Source organism: Hipposideros armiger, unplaced genomic scaffold, assembly GCF_001890085.2.
Source record: "Hipposideros armiger isolate ML-2016 unplaced genomic scaffold, ASM189008v1 scaffold_303, whole genome shotgun sequence".
NCBI classification, from domain to species: Eukaryota; Metazoa; Chordata; class Mammalia; order Chiroptera; family Hipposideridae; genus Hipposideros; species Hipposideros armiger.
Window position 1 is genome coordinate 789,714 of NW_017731653.1, and position 20,258 is coordinate 809,971.

General features: G+C 46.0%; 1 protein-coding gene across 3 annotated transcripts; it reads left to right on the forward strand.

Moving 5' to 3' along the window:
• The first annotated feature begins 201 nt into the window (after nt 1–201).
• On the forward strand, nt 202–15,487 carry AMHR2 (anti-Mullerian hormone receptor type 2). Of its 3 annotated transcripts, XM_019659759.1 has the most exons (12): nt 202–6,493; nt 6,795–6,977; nt 7,234–7,260; nt 7,364–7,425; nt 7,696–7,770; nt 7,957–8,081; nt 8,367–8,424; nt 9,939–10,053; nt 10,196–10,368; nt 10,573–10,720; nt 10,893–11,029; nt 12,458–15,487. In XM_019659759.1, exons 1-12 carry the CDS (start codon nt 6,220–6,222, stop codon nt 12,665–12,667), a joined length of 1,587 nt encoding a protein of 528 aa, XP_019515304.1. In that variant the 5' UTR covers nt 202–6,219; the 3' UTR covers nt 12,668–15,487. The 3 variants fall into 3 exon arrangements, with proteins under 3 accessions (XP_019515304.1, XP_019515302.1, XP_019515303.1); XM_019659757.1 differs by having other exon boundaries at nt 7,234–7,425; nt 8,194–8,424; XM_019659758.1 differs by lacking the exons at nt 7,234–7,260; nt 7,364–7,425 and having other exon boundaries at nt 8,194–8,424.
• The last annotated feature ends 4,771 nt before the right edge of the window (nt 15,488–20,258 follow it).

Consider the following 20,258-nt stretch of genomic DNA (forward strand, 5'->3'; position numbering starts at 1 on the left):
GGGGTACAGATCTTTTCTAGGAGGATGAGCAGACCAGCTTTGAGGTTGACCTGTTTCTTTTCTTTGTCTGCCTTCCCTAAACACCCCCCCCCCCAGGAGGACAATAAGCAGCCTTAAACTTAAATTCCTACTCCCTCCCAGATTTGGCTCGCTTGCCTTAAATTGAAGGCTGGGAAAGGAATAAAAAGGGGGCGTCCCTGGATTCATTCCTCCCCTAGGTCTTCTCTAGTTTGACTTCCCAAACCCAAAAAGATTTTCTCCACAATGTTCATTTGAGAGAAATTAGTATTTTATCCTATTTCCCCCTTTCATTATCTAAAACCCCAGCCTGCCTTGTCCCTGCTAAGAGAGAGGAGGTGTGGTGATCTGTCCCTCAACTGCCTTCAGTATTCGAAAGAAAGCGTAACAAATGGCATTTAACCTGGGGCTGCAGGTAATGAGGACTGTTGATGCCTCTCCTGGGGTGTGTGTGTTTTCCACTGTCACCTTCGGGAATGACACTGTGCCTTCTCCACAGGGGATGGGCTTCCTCTGCTCAGCCCTCCACTTTCCCAACAATTAACTGCTCTTGAACAGTGTGGACAAGGGCAGGTCTTCATATTTCTGATCACCCCTTTCTCCCAGTGGCATCCCATAGCCCTCACCTGGAATCTAGGGCACAAAGACTTTGGGGAAAGATGGGGAAAATAGGCTGAGATTGACCTGAGGAGTCCCCTTCTACACACACCGATGGCAGCTGCCCTAAGGCCTGCTGGGTGGTGCTTCTATCTCTGGTGCCTAAAACAAGTTTATTTCTCTCTCTTAACATTGGCAATAACCAGTCTTCATACCACTGTTGCCTTTTTAAACCTCTTAATAATCTCATGCTGTGTTTGTTGTTGGTTCCAATCCAGTTATCACCAGGGCTGTGTGGGGAAATACTTTTAAATGCTCTCTTCATCTCTCTTGTTCTTTTCCCCCCCTGTATGTATGATGCTAATCTCTTGTCTTTCAGTTTCTTCCTGCTCTTTTGTATCTTCCTTTCTTGCGTCTCCTCCTGCCTTTTGTCTCTGGGTGTTTGGGGGCTTTTTTTTTTTTTTTTTGGCCTTTTTGTACAAAGATAGTTTCAATGTAGTCTGTAGCTCCTTTGTAAACCAATTAAAAAATGTTTTTTTTTTTAATAAAAAGGCATGTCTCTGGTGTGTTGAGAGGGTTGGGAATGCGGAGAAGATGGATATAACTTCATATGCTGAACCCAACAAAGGTTTCCAGCTACACCGTTGTGCTCCCATACATGTTAATCAGTGTATTCGCCTTACACTTAACTCCCAGGTATACAGCGTCATGACCAGATCAGTGTGCCACTACTACGCAGAAATGTGGAGGGCCAAGAGGCATAGGGACAGCCCCAACATTTTTTAAAAGAAGCTTTTTTTATTTTGGAATACTTTTAAATTTAAAGGAAAGTTGCGAAGATTAGCACAGAGTTTCCATACACCCCTTACCCAATTTTCCCCATTGTTAACATATCATGGTATATGTGTCAAAATTAAAAAAACTGACATTGCATTACGTTATCTAAACCCCAGGCTTTATGGGTTTCACCAGCTTTTCCGTTGATGCCCTCTTTGTGTTCTAGGATCCATTTCAGGATACCACATTGCTCTCAGTTGATATGTCTCCCCAGTCTCCTCTGGTCTGTGACAGTTTTGTCTCTTTTCATGGCCTTGACAGTCTTTGGGAGTATTGGCCAGATGTCCTGTAGAATATCCACAAATCTGAGTTTGATGTTTTTCTCATTATTAGACTGAGCTTAGTAGGTTTTATAAAAAATACCACTCAGGTGAAATGCCCGTTTCATCACATCCTATTCAAGGGGTATGTGATAGCCACATTACTGATGGTAACCATCACTCAGTTCAGGTGATGTTTGCCAGTTTCTTCAGTTTCTCTTTCCCTGTTCTTTGGAAACAAGTCAGTAAGTCTAGCCCACCTTTAATGGGAATTAAACTTCCCCTCCTGGTGGGGGTAATATCTTTATAGAGTATTTGGAATTCTGTGAGGAAACGCTTCCCCGTTAACTTATATTAGTATGCACTTATTTCTTAAATGTTGGGTGTATTTATATTTTGTTATAATCCAATACTACATTTTTGTGGTTCAGATTGTCCCAGCTTTGACCATTGTGAGCTCTTTCAGGTTGGCTTCTGTGTCCCTTTGATATGTCTACATCCTTTTATTTATTTATTTTTGAGCACTTTCTGATAAGATGCTTCAGACTCATCTTGTGTTTTTCCTGCCCCAGTCCTAGAATCAGCCATTTCTCCAAGGAGCATTGGGGTTTTTTATTGGAGAATTGTATTTGGTAACCAAGGTCTAACCCCCCCCAAATTTTACATTCAGTTAACACCAGCCTGTGTCTAACATGATTGAATCTGGATTGTGACCCCTTTAGAAACTGAAATTGAAATTATTCTGACAGCCTTTCCAATTTCCCTACAGTTTCCCTTCCTACCAAAGAATCCTTGGTTAATTGTTTATGCGGTGGTTACCAACATTCTTGATTATTTTGCTCATTTGATTTCCTGTGTCTGCTTTGTCAATCACTCACCCTTATGTAGCCAGCCGCAATGTAGCATTTTAACATTCGACTTTATTGGGGAGCGTTGTTTGTCGATTTTGGGGGGTTTTTTGGTTTTGCAGCCTTAAATGGGCATTTAATAGTGGTGCCATCTATTCATTCAACAAACATTTGTTGAGCCCTTACTATGTGCTGGGTACTAAGCTAGGCTGAGCATGAAAAATGAAATAAGACAGGCCCTGCCACCAAATACTTCACAATCTGGCGAATGAGACAAATACCATTAATTCCAAGTTTCCCATTCCTGACCCAATTTTTCAGCAGATGATTTGCTTTCTATTTCATGGAGAAAATGGAAGCATGAATTTCCTCAAAAACTTCCTTGTCCTATTCTTACAAACATCTATGTATTCACCAATTTCTTAGAAGAAAATACTTCTTTCCCTTTGCAAGGCCAACCCTGCCACTTGTGCTCATTTTCTTTGACTTTTTCTTTGTTTTGATGGTATTTCCTCCTTTTATCTTGAGTCTGGGTTCTCTTTTGTCAGCCTATCAGCATGTTAAAATTCCTTCTCTCCATTTTGAAAATCTCTGCTTCCTCTAAGCTACTGATTTAGTTCTTTCCATTTCCAAAGTTAGTGAAACCAGTTTACCCTCAATTTTCCTCTTTTATTCACCCTCAGGCCACTTTGTTCAGCACCCATCCTTGACCAAGTTGTTTCTTATAAACATTGGCCACCTGGTTACCAGCTCCAGTGGTCTTTCAGTCGTTTGCCTCAAACCTCTCTGCAATAAACGTGCATCTTAGAGCTTCCTTCCCATGGAGTGTGAATCAGACAGTCTCCCAGTTCTCCTTTAACCTTTCTGACTATTCTTTTTAGTTTCCTTCATAGCCATTCTTCTCTGTCCCTTGATTGTTGATGCTCCCCTGTCTTGTATTCTTTCCCTACTCTACCTTTCACCCCTTTAAACAAATTGCATCCATTCTTAATTACTCTTTAGTTTTTAAACACGTGTTGGTGACTCCGAAATCTTAAGCACTTCCTTTTCTCCCAATCTGGCAGCCTGCTTACTGGACTTTTTCATCTGGATGTCCCACAGATAACTCAAACTCAACATGTAAGAAAGGGAAATAACCCTTGTGTTCCTCCTCTCAACAGTATTACTACCCTTTGAGCATTTATTTTTGAAGAATCATCTTTTAATTCTCCCTTTCATCTCCCGACATTCATTTGATTACCAGTCCTGTTAGTATTACCAGTACAATGTATCTCACTTTTTTCCTTTGAAATTTCTACTGTCCTAGTACTCACTTTGGCTGCTGCTGAGGTCTTGTAATTGACCTTGCTTCTAGTCTCCCTGAGTCCCAATCATCTTCCACATTGTCACCAGACCCTTGCCTAAAATCATTTCCTTTTAGGGAAAGTCTAAACTTGATATAGAATTGGAAACCTTTCCAATCTGGTCTCAGTCTATCTGTAGGGTGATTCTCTGGTTCGTACCTCTGGGTGTTTGTTCTTGCTGTTCCTTTTGCCTGTGACACCCTCCTTTTACTCCTTGTTAGTATGTTTACCTTTGAGATAATTTAAAGATCCCTTTCTCTGTAAGACCCTCTGGGCACCTTTCTTCTCTTGTCTTTTATGCCCTGGCCAGAATTAGCTTATTTGATCTTTCTGCATGTGTAGCTGCTTGTTCATACCTGTGGTCTGATATATAATTTTCTGGTTGCTTGTTGATTTATCGTCCTGCCTTTCCAGACAGTTCCTGGAGGGCAGGAATCACACATCTTTACAGGCTCAGCACCTAATGAAATACCTTTTGAAGACTGGGACCTAATAGATATTTTCTGAGTTGAATGAATAAACAACTCACTTTAGGCTTGTAGTCAGTGGGGTCAAAGATCAATTATTGGGCCACTGCACACTTAAATCAGGGGATTCTGACGAAGATCTTTGTGTATGCAGAATCCAGGAAGCTTTTATTTCCTTCCTATGCTGAGGTCCTTGCTCAGCTCCCAGATTTTTACCCCTTCTATCACCATCTCAACTCCAAACTCTGAATGCCCAGAGCAGGTATACTTCCCATAAACCTGGCTGGAATGTTTCTATCTTTGATAGGGGAGATTATCCAAACCTTTGGGTGAGGAACCTCTCTCTGCCTTTCTGCCTGATCCTTACCTCGCCCACCCCCCACCCCTCTCACCCCCGCCCTCTGGAGGAGATAGTCTTCTTGAGACACTCCAGACACAAGAAGTTATTTGACCTTCAAGTCCTCCCCCTATTCCCCACTCCTACCCCATATCTGATCTGGGAGCTGGTGAAGGAAGATAGCTGTAACTAAGTACATTCCGGTCATCTTACTGGCAGGGTCCTGCAGACTCCCAGAAGGGCCCACGGAGGGATGGGCAGCTGTCCATCTGCCTCCAGCCCTCATTCCTTCAACTTTGGCTTCACAACTGCTGGAGTTTCACTCTCCTTTCATTCAGGCTTCACAGGAGAAAGGCTCCAGAATCAGAGTCAATGCTCAGACCTTCATCCCTTGTCAAAGCCTGACAATTCCCAGAAAGGGTTTCTAGGTAGCCACAAGGGTGCTAGGAAAACAGGGAACTGGCCCCTTCTGACTCTCTAATTCTCATGGGAGCCAGCTGCTCACAGGTATGGAAATGATCTATTACTGTAGTTTCTTGAGTCTGGTGGAATTGGACTCCTGTCTCTCTGTTGCAGCACAAGCTATAGACCTCTCCTATTGCCATGCTGACATTCCCTCTGTACACTCTGTGCCCTCCCTTCCCATTTTACAGTCCCTGCAGCTTAATAGACGTTAAGTGTACTATGGATATCACCCATCAGAAGAGGTCCCCTCACTGCACCCGAGTTTCTCCTACGTCTGCTGACCTCTGGTGGTGAGAGTTTGAACCGCACCTTCCCTATCTAGTTAATGGCCTGCTGGCAGGTAATGGTGCATATTTTCTCAACAATCCAAATTCAAATACTGTATTAAATGGAAATATTTTTTATTGCTGAGTTTTGTATTTGTTTTCAGGCATCATGGCATAATGCAAAGAACAGGGCCTGGACTTTCGAGTTAGACTTAACCGAGGTTCCAGTCACCTTGGGCTAGTTAAGTTCAGCTTTCTGACTGATAAAGTGAAGATAATAATAAGTAGTTCAACGGGAGAATTAGATGTAAAATGCATAGCCCTAGCTGTGCCTTAGCACATAGATGCTCAATAAAAGTTTGTTCTCAAGAATGGTGATTTGTTCAGTGTGTGACTCAAAATGATTTTTAAAAATTTGGTAACATAAAATTTACCATTATACCATTTTCTATGTGTTTTTTTTTTTTAAACTTTGAGAAATTCTATATAACTGCTCTCCAATTCTTGAGTTTGGAAAATGAGGTCAACTCTAGTATGGGCTGTGAAGCCTCTCTCTTCCCACGGAGCTGTGGATCTGAGCCCTGAAAACAAGGGTTAGAAGGGATCTTGGGCACAGCTGAATGGCTCTGAGCACTTGACCTCACTTTGGTTTCCCGGCGGGCAGGATCCAGTACTTTATTCCAGGGTCAGTTAGGCATCACTGGGTTCTCAGCTGGGCCTCCAAGGCCCCCCCGCCTCCCACTTTGCAGAGAAAAGAGGAGGTGGCTGAAGAGAGGAGGATATGAGATTGGTTCTCTGCTCCTCCTCTCTCTCCTTGCTTTTCCCCACACCCATCCTCTCCCCCACAGCAGCCATCTCCCCCACAGAGACTGGGAAGAGGGAGGGGGGGCGGAGTTGGGGACTGAGGGATCAGAAGCCCCACAGTGCCCTGTGTCTGAAGGAAGCTCTGGCCAGGGGCAGCCGTGCTGGCTCATGCTACCCTCCTGCTGCTGCCTCCTTCCAGACGATGCTGGGTACTCTGGGGCTTTGGGCACTGCTTCCTGCAGCTGTGCAAGGTAAGTGTCTACAGGAGGGGCAGGATCTTTCCACTCACCCACTGAGGGAAAGGGGCACTTGAAGCAGCAGCCACCCCTTTGGAAGAGTGGTGAGTGGGGTGGGTGTGTGAGGGTAAAGGATAGAGCCATGTGTCCCATGGTGGGGGTCAGGTCCCAGGACTCTGCTGACCCTGTTTCCTCCTATGGCTTTACCATGCTAGCCCTGGAAGATGAAACGTGTTTTGTCTCCCTTTGCCTGCTGTTTTTGCCCCTGTATTCACTCCTGTCTTGAATCCTCCCCTCTCCCCACCCTGGGCCACAGCACCTCCAAGCAGACGGACCTGTGTATTCTTTGAGGCCCCCGGAGTGCGGGGAAGCACAAAGACACTCGGGAAGCTGATAGATGCAGGACCAGGGTCCCCCAGGGTTATCCGCTGCCTCTACAGCCACTGCTGCTTTGGGATCTGGAACCTTACCCAAGACCAGGCACAGGTGGAGATGCAAGGTGAATGGCAAAGTATATGGCAGGTGATAGCTAAGGTGGGAGATAGGTACATCCTGGGCTGGGGTGGCTGCTGAGGGAGAGGAGGATAAATGGAATGTGTGGTGGGACAGAAAAGCCCATCTAAGCTGGAGGGGGTACTTCTGAGAAGGGATTTATCCTCTCTGTTCTCAGACCCCATTATGTGCGCACGCTCTCTGGCTCTGTCTCTGTCTTTCCGGCTCTCTCTTTCTCTTTCTCTTCTCTTCTACTCTATCAGGATGCCGAGACAGTGATGAGCCAGGCTGTGAGTCCCCCCACTGTGACCCAAGCCCCCGAGCCCAGCCCAGCCCCAGCTCCACTCTCTTCACCTGCTCCTGTGGCACTGACTTCTGCAATGCCAATTACAGCCAACTGCCTCCTCTGGGGAGCCCTGGGACTCCTGGCTCCCAGGGTCCCCAGGCTATCCCAGGTAGCCCCCAGGGGTGCTGAAGCTGGGTGGGGGCTGGAGACCAGGTTAGGATGAGAGGTAGAACCAGGGCCGGGTCTCACCCCACACCCCGTCCCAAGCTTCCCTCCTCCTGGCCTTGAGAAGTTCGTTGCCCTGGTGACTGGTAGATAAGGGGGCTTGTGACCAGGGTGGGGGTGGGTCCAGAAGCAAGATCTCTGAGGAGGGGGAGAGGAGCAGACAGTGGATTTGGGGCGGGGCTCATCCAGCCTACATTCTTGTCCTAATGCCCAGGCGAGTCCATCTGGATGGCGGTGCTGCTGCTGGGGCTGTTCCTCCTCCTGCTGCTGCTGGGCAGCATCATCTTGGGTACTAATCTGCCCCATCCCTCCCTTGTGACCCCAAGACACAGCCCTGAAGTTCTGACCTCTTTCCAGGCTACCCTGAGCCCATAGTTACGAGATCTCTACAGCCTGACCCCCATGACCTCCCACAAAGCCCCCTTCCCAGTCTCCACCCTGTGCACCTTGACCCTAAGGCTTTTCTCTACTCCAGCCCTGCTACAGCGAAAGGCTTGCAGAGTGCAAGGTGGGCCAGAGCCAGAGCCAGAGCCAGAGCCAGACTCAGGCAGGGATTGGAGTGCGGAGCTGCCTGAGCTACCTGAGCTGTGCTTCTCCCAGGTGCCCAGGGAGGGAGGAGAGGGTCTGCTAGTCACTCCCAGAGGGTGTGCTGGAGAGGAAGCCTAGCCCTAGCACTAGCTGAGGCCTGCACCCAGTACTGTGTCCCCACCAGGTAATCCGGGAAGGAGGTCATGCAGTTGTGTGGGCTGGGCAGCTGCAAGGCAAGCTGGTAGCCATCAAGGCCTTCCCCCTGAGGGCTGTGGCCCAGTTCCGAGCTGAGAGAGCATTGTATGAGCTGCCAGGCCTTCAGCACGACCACATTGTCCGCTTTATCACTGCCAGCAGGGGAGGCCCTGGCCCCCTGCCCTGTGGGCCCCTGCTGGTATTGGAACTGCACCCCAAGGTGAGGATCAAGGAATGTGTACATGTGGGTTTGCCTGTGTGTGAATTTAGAGGGGTGGGGGGCTGGATGGCAGCTGTGCTCTGACCATGCTTATTCTTCTGCTTTAGATTTCCTCTTCCCTAAAACAGTAAAAATGATTGTTATTGTTTTTCCTTTTTTATTACACTGGCTAATATTTTTAACTCATAAAATAGATAAGGAAAAGGAGAAATCAAAGCAATTCATATTCTGTACCTTAAATAAAATCATTGTTAAAGAAACACCTCCAGGCCTATCCCTCCAAACTCATTCATATATTTATTCAACAAATATTTATGAATTGTGTGTCAGGCACTGTGTTGTGTGCTAGGGAAAACACACCCAGTCCCTCCCTGCCTTTACAGATTTTATGGAGTAGTAGGTGAGAAAGAAGTGGGTCAAGTAAACACACAAATAAGTGTAAAATGTCAAGTGTGTTAGGTGCCAAAAGAGAGGGCCATGGTACTCCAAGAGAAGAGTAAGGAGATGTAACTTGAGGGGAGGACCATGAGCAATAAGGATGAAGAGGAAGAGGTAAGCAGGGGCCAAACCACACCCAGCCTTGTGGGCCTACTAAGGACTTGGAACTTGATCAGCACCTATAACTCCACCTCCGAAATCTTGAATTCTGGAAAGTCCCCTCTTTGACCATGTGCCTCAATGCTCAGCTCAAAAATCACTCCTTTTGAGGGCCGGCCAAGTGGCTCAGTTGGGTAAGAGCTCACTCAAGAGTATGAGCTCTGAGCAACAGGGTCGCCTGTTCGATTCCCGGCCTGAGCTGAGCTGCCACCGAGCTGCCAACAGGTGGCTCAGCTAAAAAAAAAAAAAAAATCACTGCTTTTGTTTGTTTGACTTTCCTGGCACACTGAAGGTGCTCAGTGTTTGTTAAATGAGGGACTCGATTGCTCCTTTCCCTCCAATTCCCACTTGCTCCCTACCCGCCACTCTCCTACCCAATGGCTCTACCCATTGGTTAGCTCTACCATGCAGGCCTGACACCTCAGGCCAGGTGGTTCATGAGAGGTGCCCCAGCCTAGCTTGCCCTGCCTCTTCTGTTTCTGTCTTTGTTCCAAGTCCTCCGAGGCAGCATAAGGTGGTTAACAGTGAGTGATGCTACCATCAGACTGCCTGGGTTCAAGCTCCACTTTTCTCTCACCAAGTGACTTCCACCAAGCTTACTTATCTCTCTCTCAAGCTCCTCACCTGTAATATGGGAGTGGCAGGAGTACATAACTCCTAGGGTTGTTGTGAGGATTACAAGAGGCCTGGCCCCCAGTAAGTGCCCAGGACACTTGAGCTAGAGTTACTATTTTTCCTGTCAATCTGACTGATGCACGTTCTCACTCTGCTACTGCCTGTTGTCTTGGCCTGGATGTGTTAGTGCGTTGGTCTGCTGGGAGATACAGGGGGAACTATGTCAATTTATCTCCGCTCCCTGGGGTGGATCAGTCACCTCCAGTTTTGTGTGTCCTCCTGTTCTCTCTACTTCTCACCAGGGCTCCCTGTGCCACTACTTGACCCAGCACACCAGTGATTGGGGAAGTTCCCTGAGGATGGCACTGTCCCTGGCACAGGGCCTGGCATTTCTCCATGAGGAGCGCTGGCAGGATGGTGGGTGAGCTGGGGTCAGGAAGCCATGGGAGTCAAGGGCCACACTGCTGCTTCTGAGTCTCCCTTAGCATGGAGGGGAATGATTGGGTCAAAAGAGAAATGAAGAAGATCCATGCCCTATTAACCTTGGCTTCTCCCGCAGGCCAGTATAAACCAGGTATAGCCCACCGAGATCTGAGCAGCCAAAATGTGCTCATTCGGGAGGATGGGTCATGTGCCATTGGAGACCTGGGCCTCGCCTTGGTGCTCCCTGGCCTCACTCAACCCCCTGTCTGGGCCCCTACTCAACCCCAAGGCCCAGCCGCTATCATGGAGGTAAGTACTCTGGATAAGGATGAGGTCCAGGAGGACCATGGTGGTGCTGATGCTGTAGTGCCTGTTGCTGTAGCAACAGTGCAGCAGTGCCTATAGTGTTTGGGACATTGCTGAGTCTGTAGTTGGGGGGATGTTGCATGGACCAGTGTTACGGTGAGACTTGCCAAGAAGATGATTCTTGGCCCTTTATGCCTTGCTCTTCAGGCTGGCACCCAGAGGTACATGGCGCCAGAGCTCTTGGACAAGACTCTGGACCTACAGGACTGGGGCACAGCCCTCCGGCGAGCCGACGTTTATTCTTTGGCTCTGCTCCTGTGGGAGATCCTGAGCCGCTGCTCAGATTTGCGACCTGGTAAGGATGGGTGCCACAGTCCACCTGCTCTTACTTCCCCAATACCTCACCCATCCATTCCAGACCCACCTACCTCCTGACCCAGGAAGCTCTGCCCCTCTCCACCTTGGTCTTTCCACAAGGAAGGAGCCCTTAGTGCTAGCTGACACCTAGCCCCATGTGCTTTTCCCAGACAGCAGACCACCACCCTTCCAACTGGCCTATGAGGCAGAACTGGGAAGCACTCCCACCACCTGTGAGCTATGGACCTTGGCAGTGGAGGAGAGAAGGCGCCCTTACATCCCACCCACCTGGTGCTGCTTCACCACAGTAAGAGGCCACAGGCTGGTGGGCTAGGGACCTGGAGAGATGGGCACGGGCTTCAAGGACTTGTCTGCCAGGACCAGTCCCTCTACTCCTATCTCCTCATCTCCCACCACTCCTTGTTCATGTTCCGCCGAGATGAGCTAACTCTCGGTACCTCAGTTCATCCCCTTCCACCATAAGTCTCACACAGCTCATTCCTGACACACCTTCCGCCGGCTCAGCTTTGCCCAGCCTGTCTCTCTTCTCTCTCTCTACTATCAGTTAGCTCTATTCCTCAGTCCCCTGCTCTAGGAAGCCCTCCTTGGCTTTATTTCTACCCTGAGCTTTGACCCCAAGATGGCCCCCCTCTCCTAGTACACTGGAGCCCACCATTCAATCCAATAAGTCCTCATTCTGTCCTACACATTTGTATTTCTGCCATGACTCAATAACATCCAGTTCTAGGTATAAAGTGTTAAAGCAGTGCCCTAAAAGTGAAATTTCAGAGGTCTGACAAATAGTTTCCTAACAGGAAGACCCTTCCCCTACTACCTGGTGTGAAATACCTGGTCTGAAGTTTTCACTGCACAAGTATTTGCTGAGTTAGATAACAGAGGCCCAGGCATTGTTTGTAGAAGATCCTGTTTGCCTGAAAGGAAGGAGAGCAATTTCCCATCAAGCCATTAGGGCTGGCCGAGTGGCTCGTTGGTTAAGAGTTGGCTTGGGAGCACGAGCTCTGAGAAGCTGGGCTGCAGGTTTGAGTCCCACATGAGGGCCAGTGGCGCTGCGCCCTCTACAGCTAAGATGGTGAACACAGCTCGATCTGGAGCTGGGCTGCCGTGAGTCGTCGGCAACGGTGAAGGCTGCAGTGGGCTGCTGTGGGCTACCGTGAGTGGCTGGCAGCCAGCATGAGCGGCCGGCAGCCGGCATGAGCTGCCGTGAGCTGCCGTGAGCTGCCGTGAGCGGCCGTCCAATGGCCGGCGACCAATCTGCCTCAGCCGAGAAAAGCGCAATGATAATACCAACATAGGCCAGTGAAGCAACGCCCTCCACAACTAGACTAAAGAACAAAAGGACAGCAACTTGTCTGTTTCCCTTCCCTGATTCCCCAATGCTGCTCCCTCCCCCAATTCCCCAATAAATAGAATTTTTTTAAAAATCTAAAAAAAAAAAAAACCCAAAAAAGCCATACACAAAAAAAACGTTAAGCCATTAACCAGAATTAGCTCCTCAGAGGAAAAGGTGGACCTTTTGGAAGGCACCCAGAGAACCTGTCTCAGGGAACAAGTTCCAGATGGCTGGATTTCAGTGAGGGAGAGAGGAGGCCTGCTCTAAGAAGGATCAGAAGAAGAGTGTTGGAAACAGCAGTGGTGGACACCTTTTCATCTTGGGGGCCACTCTGGGCTACTCAATATCTTGGAGTAAAGCTTGCATCCTGGTCATTCTTTCCAGGACCCTGCCGGCCTGAGAGAGCTCCTAGAGGACTGTTGGGATGCAGACCCGGAAGCACGGCTGACAGCTGAGTGTGTACAGCAGCGCCTGGCTTCCCTGGCCCATCCTCAGGAGGCCCACTCCTTCCCAGAGGGCTGTTCGCATAGCTGCCCACCTCTCTGCCCAGAAGACTGTCTCTCAACTCCTCCCCATTGCCATTCTCCCTTGTAGACCTCAGCCGAGAGCCTGTCCCTTCAGCATTCAGCAAGGCCCTGGTTCCAGGAATTCTTTCTCAACCTGCTGGTACCATTTCTCCAGTGTAAATATGCAGTTTATGTGTAATCTATGTACATGCAAGCATAAATATGGTGATCATATATCTGTCCGCTCTGCCTTACCACTGCTTCCCTACTTGCCAAATGCCTGGATCCTTCTGTGGGCATCCAGTCCACTGTAGTTCTGACCAGTGACTGAGGGGAGGTGTGCACAGGAAAGAGATAAAGTCAGCTTTCCTGATTTTACATTTTGGGGCCTTCCTCCCTTCCTGTGATCCTGGGCTCTGCCTCCCTTCCTTCTCCACAAGTCTTTGTTTGGTGGGATCTCACGCAGGGCCCTGGCGAAAGAAGGATGAATACGATGAAATTGCTGCTCTGAAGGTGCTCAGAGACCCACAGTTCACTTTGTTGGGGTCCTGTACAGTGTCCTTGGAAGGGGGTGTCCTCTCCTGAGGCCTGAATGGGAAAGCCTCACATAGCACAGAATGCTTAAGCTGGGTCTTGAACGAGCAGGAGTTTTCCAGGAGTGTTTGGGGCAATAGGACATTCCTGGCCCAGTGAAGTGTATTATCACGAGGTACAGCAAGAAACCGTAAGTAGCCTGTGTAGCAAAAGTGTGGCAGTTATGGTGGGGAGAGAAGAGGTGACGTGGAGAACTTTAGGCAAGGCCTTGTGAGCCCTGCAGAGAAGTTCTTCCTTCATTTCTTTTTGTGTGTTTTCTCTACTGGCTTTTCTTTCTTGCCCCAAGTCCCTTTAACAGTTGTTGCCCCTCAGGGTCAGTCCAATTCTAGGTGCCTGGTTTATAGCCCTAACTAAGTTTCTAACTACCTGAGTGCCCTTGGGCAGGTTACTTCCTTTTTCTGGGGCTCAGGTTCCTCATTTGCCACATAGGAGTCGGAGGCCTTCTGGTCTAATAGCAGAAAAACCAAGGGGTAGCCCTGACTTCACAACAAGATTGCTTCCTGCTCAGTGACCAACTAGCTCTATGTGATGGGACAAGTTACTTAACCCTTGGAATCTCAATTTTATTATGTGTAAAGTATGGATAAAAACACTTACCCTGCTCACAGGGTCAATTCAGGGTGAAAAAGAAGGTGACAGATCTTGCACAGCACCTGGCCTTAGGGGACACTTTGTAAATGGGAGTAGTTAGTTGAGATGATCTCTAGCCCCTTTCCAGCTTGGTTGTTCTAGAGTTCCAGGATTAGCCTCCGGAGAGCCCATCCACTCTCAAGCTCTGAGTCTCTACAAGACGTCATCACTTGGCTAGATAGCCACCACCTGAAACTAAACACATTCAAATCCAAGCTCTTGCCTCTTCCCTCACCAACACATCTGCCATCCCTCTCTTTCCTGACCCTCAAGGGCACAAAATTTCTCTTGGTCTTAGAGGATCCCAACAATGAAGGTGTTCTTGTCTCCTCCTGTGGCTCCAGCTCATCCTACCCATATCCAGTTAATTCTCAGGCCCCACGGAGGTTGCATGGGCTGGACCTGCCTCTGAGCACCATCCTCCTTTCCTTCCTCCTAGTCCTGGCAGCCTAAGCTACTGAAATTGCCTCTTGGGTGACTATTTTTCCCCAGTCTAGGTTAAACACCACTCTGAATAATCTTTAAACCTAACTTCGCATTGTGTTTTGCCTCTGCTCAAGTCTACTCTGTTTCATGACAATCCTTTGAGCACCATTTACAGAGAAGGAAACCAAAGGCTCAGTGAAGTTCAGGAGCGTGTCCAAGGCCACATAGATCTTATGTAACAGAGCAGGGATTTTAGTCATTAAAAACTGTGTTTATGAAAATGTCATAAATTTTCAGAAGTGAATAACGTCACATGAAAATAATATACACATACAAACCTATGCTACAAGCCTAGCGTTATGTTAAATAAAAAATAAACCTATAATCACAAGAAAAACAAACAAATCCCAATAGAGGCACATTTTACAAAAGATCCATCCAGTACTCCTCACAACTATCAAGATCACCAAAAACAAAGTCTGAGAAACTGTCACAACCAAGCGGAACCTAAACATGATGATAACAACTAAACATAACATGAGATCCTGGATAGGATCCTGGAATAGAAAATGGACTTTGGGTAAAAACTAAAGTAATCTGAATAAAGTATGGAGTTTAGTTAATAACCATGAATCAATATTGTTTCATCAGGTAACAAATGTACCATTAATGTTAAGAGGTTAATAATAGGGGAACTGGGTGTGGGGAATATGAAAACTATCACCTCAGTTTCTCTGTAAATCTAAAACAGTTCTAAAAAAAAAATAAAACTTATTAAAAAAACAAAACAATAACTATGACCAGCTCCAAAACTTCAGGGGGGGCATAAATAAATGCAAGGAAGAAGGGGAGGGTTGTTGGAAATATCACATTTTCTTATAGTATTCTTGAGTGAGTGTATTATAATATGTTGTATTGAAGGGATTGCTAACATAAAAGCCAGAAAACCTAGGTTATCATCTTGGCTCTCCTAACTGTGAACTCTTAGAAAAGTTTATTTATTCTTTTCAGGAGATGAATGAATGATTCTGTAAGTGATTTCTATCCCTATAATTCCATGATTCTATGATAAAATATTAAAGTTCCATGTGTGAAGATTCCTTCACCAAATTCAGTGTTTGCCTAGTATGATATTGCCATGATGAGTGACTCCATGCTCATGGAGAGGCAACATGCATGCAAATAAGCTTTTTAGAAACTTGAAAACATAAATCTATGAATAAAGGTGGACTTATGGGAGGAAAACTGGCTGAAGACAGATGTGGTGGATGATGGGAAGAAGACTGATTTTTTAACTATCTTTATTTTTACCTCTTGAATTTTGAATTATTTGCATGTTTTGTCTATTAAAATTAAATACTGTTGACCGTTGAACAACATGCGGGTTCAGGACACCAACCCCCCCCCAGTTGAAAATATCTTATAACATTTGACTCCCTCCAAATTAAAGTTGTCTCTCTGTATTTGTGGAGGATTGGTTCCAGGAGCTCCTTCAGATACCCAAATCCTCTGATGTTCAAGTCCCTTATATAAAATGGCATAGATCAATGCATACTTTGGGTCCTTCACATCTGCAGACTCCCAACTGTGGATGGAAAACAGTACAGGTATTTGTTGAAGAAAAATTGTGTATAAGTAGATTTGCACATTTCAAACCTGTGTCATTCAAGGGTCAACTGTATTCTATTAATTTTAAAAGTCTATATCTAGAAAAAAAGATTAGATGGAAAAACACCAAAACACAAAAACAGAATAGTGATTCTATTTGAGTGATGAGGCCTCAAAAGTAGTTTGCTTTTTCTTTCTCCTTTGCTGTGTTTTCCAAGTTTTCTTTAATTCTCATGAATTACTTACAGAATTTAGGAACAGCATATAAAAATTCCTATCACCAGGAAATATTTCTTGAAAAACCACATGTGACTTTACACTGCCTCCCTTTGGCAACTTGTAGCATATTTTGTGTGTATTGATATGTTGTTTGCTGAAATTATTTCATTTGTGAGCATCATATTCTCACCTAGACTGTAGCTGAAATCATGGAGGGTGTTGAGAAATATAGTTTATATTTCTTCTGGTTCCCAGTTCAGGACTCTGCATACATCCTGGTGGATTGAATAGAGTCCTGGGTTCCTGATTTGGATCGACCACTAATGAGGGTTGAAGCTGCAATAAGCCACTTCTTTCTGAGCCTCATTTTTTTCACCTGTTCAAGAAGGGTGCCACTCACTTTTTTTTTAAATTGGGTAATAGTGTATTATTCCCCAGGAACCATCAGCTCCAAGTCAAGTTGTCGTCCTTCAGTCTAGTTGCAGAGGGCACAGCTCACTGGCTCATGTGGGAATCGAACTGGCAACCTTGTTGTTCAGAGCACGTGCTCTTACCAACTGAGCCACTCAGCCAGGCCGCGCGTGGTATTTTCAATAAATGCTTATTGACCCATAAATGTGATAGGAAAAGGCTAAAGAGCTTATAAAGTGACACGTATTTGGTTCTGTACCATAGTTTCATGTCTTTACCTACCTCCCATAGGCCTACCTAAAGTTCTTAGAGAGTAAGGGACATGTGTCTCACACTGCTTTGCATATCTATAGTATTTACCTCAGGTCTAGGGAAATATTTACAAAATCTTCTGTTTCTGCAACCTCTTCTCTGAATGTCTCCTTCACCTTCCCCCGTGCATTAAAATGAACCTTGCTTTTCCTGGAGTGGTAGCTGTTTTTTCTTTTACATACCCTGAAAGAGGGGTCCATATTTTCCTTTCTGTCTGTTACTGCTTCCAACACATTTCTCCATCTTTCTCCTTCAAAAACGCAAGCTTTGATTCTCCGAGAATGCTGACATTTTGAATAAACCTACTTTTCTTTCCAAATAAAATAAATAAATAAATAAATAAATAAATCCCAAGATTTTCTGAATGCATGCCATCAGACCACACCACTTGCTATTTCATCTTGTGATCATTTACAGACCTCCTGGTCACTCTTTTGTATTGAAGATTTTAATATCTTGCCCAAAGTCTTTTTCCTTAATCATGACTTTTGTCATCATACTTGGTGACTTTAGTTACTGTGTAAATAATCTTTAAGTCTTTGATCTTGACCTTTTTATTTCTAACAAGAGTTTCCTCTACTACCTTAGCTACCAAAATGTTTCAAATATTCTATCTTCTGGATGTCAACTCCTACCTTTTCACCTCACTTACTCTAGAGAATTTTACTGGGACATTCAATCTATTGACCCCGCCACTTTTTCACTATCCAGCATGCCCCTTACGTCTTTCCCTCCTTACTCAATTTATTTTGCCATGGCCTATCTCCATAATCACTATCACACATACACTCTCAACAGCCTTGCCCTTCTTTCCTTTTCCCTTTCTTGTATTTTCCAGTCAAATCCTAACCCAAGTTAAGTCTAGCTCTTCTCCTATTCCACACCTGTACCCCAAAGCATTGGAATTTAACTGGTGTAAACCCCCACCTGTACTGACTGGCCTTACTTTACATGTATGGCCCATAAACTTCAAGTGAGCATTCCATGCTGCCCAGCAATCCTACTAGTTTCCTAGTCAATTCGCTTGCCCACTTTCTGAGATGACCATTTCTAATCTCCCTCTACCTCACTCTCAACTGATAACCTTGGTTTTTTTTTCCTTGAAGAAAAAAAAAATCAAGAGCAATCATCAGGGCTGGCCGAGTGGCTCGTTGGTTAAGAGTTGGCTTGGGAGCGCGAGCTCTGAGTAGCAGGGCCACCGGTTCGTATCCCACATGGGCCAGTGACGTTGTGCCCTCTACAGCTAAGATGGTGAACAACAGCTTGACCTGGAGCTGGGCTGCCGTGAGTCGCCGGCGACGGTGTAGGCTGCAGTGAGTCTGCAGTGGGCTGCCGTAACTTACCATGCATGGCCAGCAGCCAGCATGAGCTGCTGTGAGCGGCCGACCAATGGCCGGTGAGTGACAGCAGCACCCAGGAAGAGTGCAATGATAATACCAACATGGGCCAGTGAAGTGACATCCTCCACAACTAGACTGAAGGACAAAAGGACAGCAACTTATCTGTTCCCCTTCCCCTTCCCTGATTACCCAACACTGTTCCCTCCCCCAATTCCCCATTTAAATCTTAAAAAAAGAGAGCAATCAGCAAAGAACTGTCACATCTTCCCACCACTAAATCTACCAATGTATTTGCATTTGGACCAGAAGACTCTGATTTCCTTCCTACTAACAATGATAATAGCATCTACAGGGCTTACTGTATTTGCAGCGGTGTTCTGAGTCCTTTACCTGTATTAATGAGTTAGGTATTATTGTTATCCTTCATTTCATAGATGGGAGAAAGAGACATGGGAGTTTTTTTTGAAGTACTCTGTCTAAGGTTACAAAGGAAGGAGTCTGGCTTCCGAGCTCATTCTCTCAGTTACTTCCCTGTACTAAATGAACTGTCCTACCTGAGGTCACCACTTACACTTGTAGACTGGAACCCTTTTCTTCCTAGTCACTTAGGAACTTTGCTCCTTCAATTATCCCTTCTTTCTCCAGCGACCACATTTTTTTTTCCCTCTCTCTCTTTGCTGGATTATTCACATCAGTTTACAAACATGACTTAAACACTCCCATCTTAAAAAGCCCTTTCTACGCTGCCCATCCTGTTATGATTACTGCTCCATTTCTCTGCTTCCTTATATCAACACTCATTGAAAGAATTGCTGTTATTTGCTCTCCACTTTCTTACTTCTCATTCTCTCCTCAATTTGTTTTGGGCAAAATTGCATCTCGAGCATGTAATTAAAACTGCTCTTAAAAATTCACCATCCTTGGGCCGGCCGAGTGGCAGATTGGTTAAGAGCTGGCTTGGGACGCCAAAGGACCCCGGTTTGGATCCCACATATGAGGGCCAGTGACACTGCCCTCTACAGCTAAGATGTTGAACAACAGCTCGACCTGGAGCTGGGCTGCCATGAGTCACCGTCGATGGCCTAGGCTGCAGCCCCTGCTGCAGTGGGTTGCCATGGGCTACCGTGTGTAGCCAACAGCCAGTGTGAGCAGCCAGCAGCTGCCGTGATCAGCCATCCAGAAGCCAGCAACTGATCTGCCTCGCCCGGGAAGAGCGCAATGATGGTGCTAACTTGGGCCAGTGAAGCAACGTCCTCCACAGCTAGACTGAAGAACAAAAGGACAGCAACTTGTCTGTTCCCCTTCCCCCTATTCCCCAGCACTGTTCCCATCTCCCCAATCCCCCAATAAAAAATCTTTAAAAAAAAACTAAAAAAAACTTGAACTATTTGACAATACCAAAATTTTAAAAAAACTCAGAGTCTGACCACTCTTGATCATTTCCACAACTTTCATCCAACCACCACCATCCCTTCCCTGGATTATAACAGTAGCCTTCTAACTGGGCTTTCTGTTTCCACTTTAACCACCTCTTTCTATCTTGTTCTTTCACCACACACAATAACCAGAATGATTTTTTTAAAACCATTTTAACCCTTCAGTGCCATTAAGTACATTCACATTGTTGTGCAACCATGACCATAATCCATCTCCAGAACTTTTTCATCTTTCCAAACTGAAACTCTGTGCCCATTAAACAATAACCCTCAGCCTCTGTTGTCTCCGGTCCTTGGCAGTTACTTTCTGTTTCTATGAATCTGACTACTCTAGGTACTTCATAAAAGTGATCATATAGTATTTGTCCTTTTGTGCCTGGCTTATTTCACTTAGCATACTGCCTTTAAAGTTCATCCATGTTGTAGCATGTAACAGGATTTCCTTACTTTTTAAGGCTGACTGAATACTCTTCCATTGTATGTATATACCACATTTTGTTTTCCCGTTCATCTGTTCATGGACATTTGGGTTGTTTCTGTCTTTGGGCTTCTATGAACACTGATTTACAGAATGAATTTTTTACTTTTTATTTTCTTTAAGATTTTATTGGGGAATCAGGGAAGGGGAACAGACAAGTTGCTGTCCTTTTGTTCTTCAGTCTAGTTGTGGAGGACGTCGCTTCACTGGCCCATGTTGGTATTA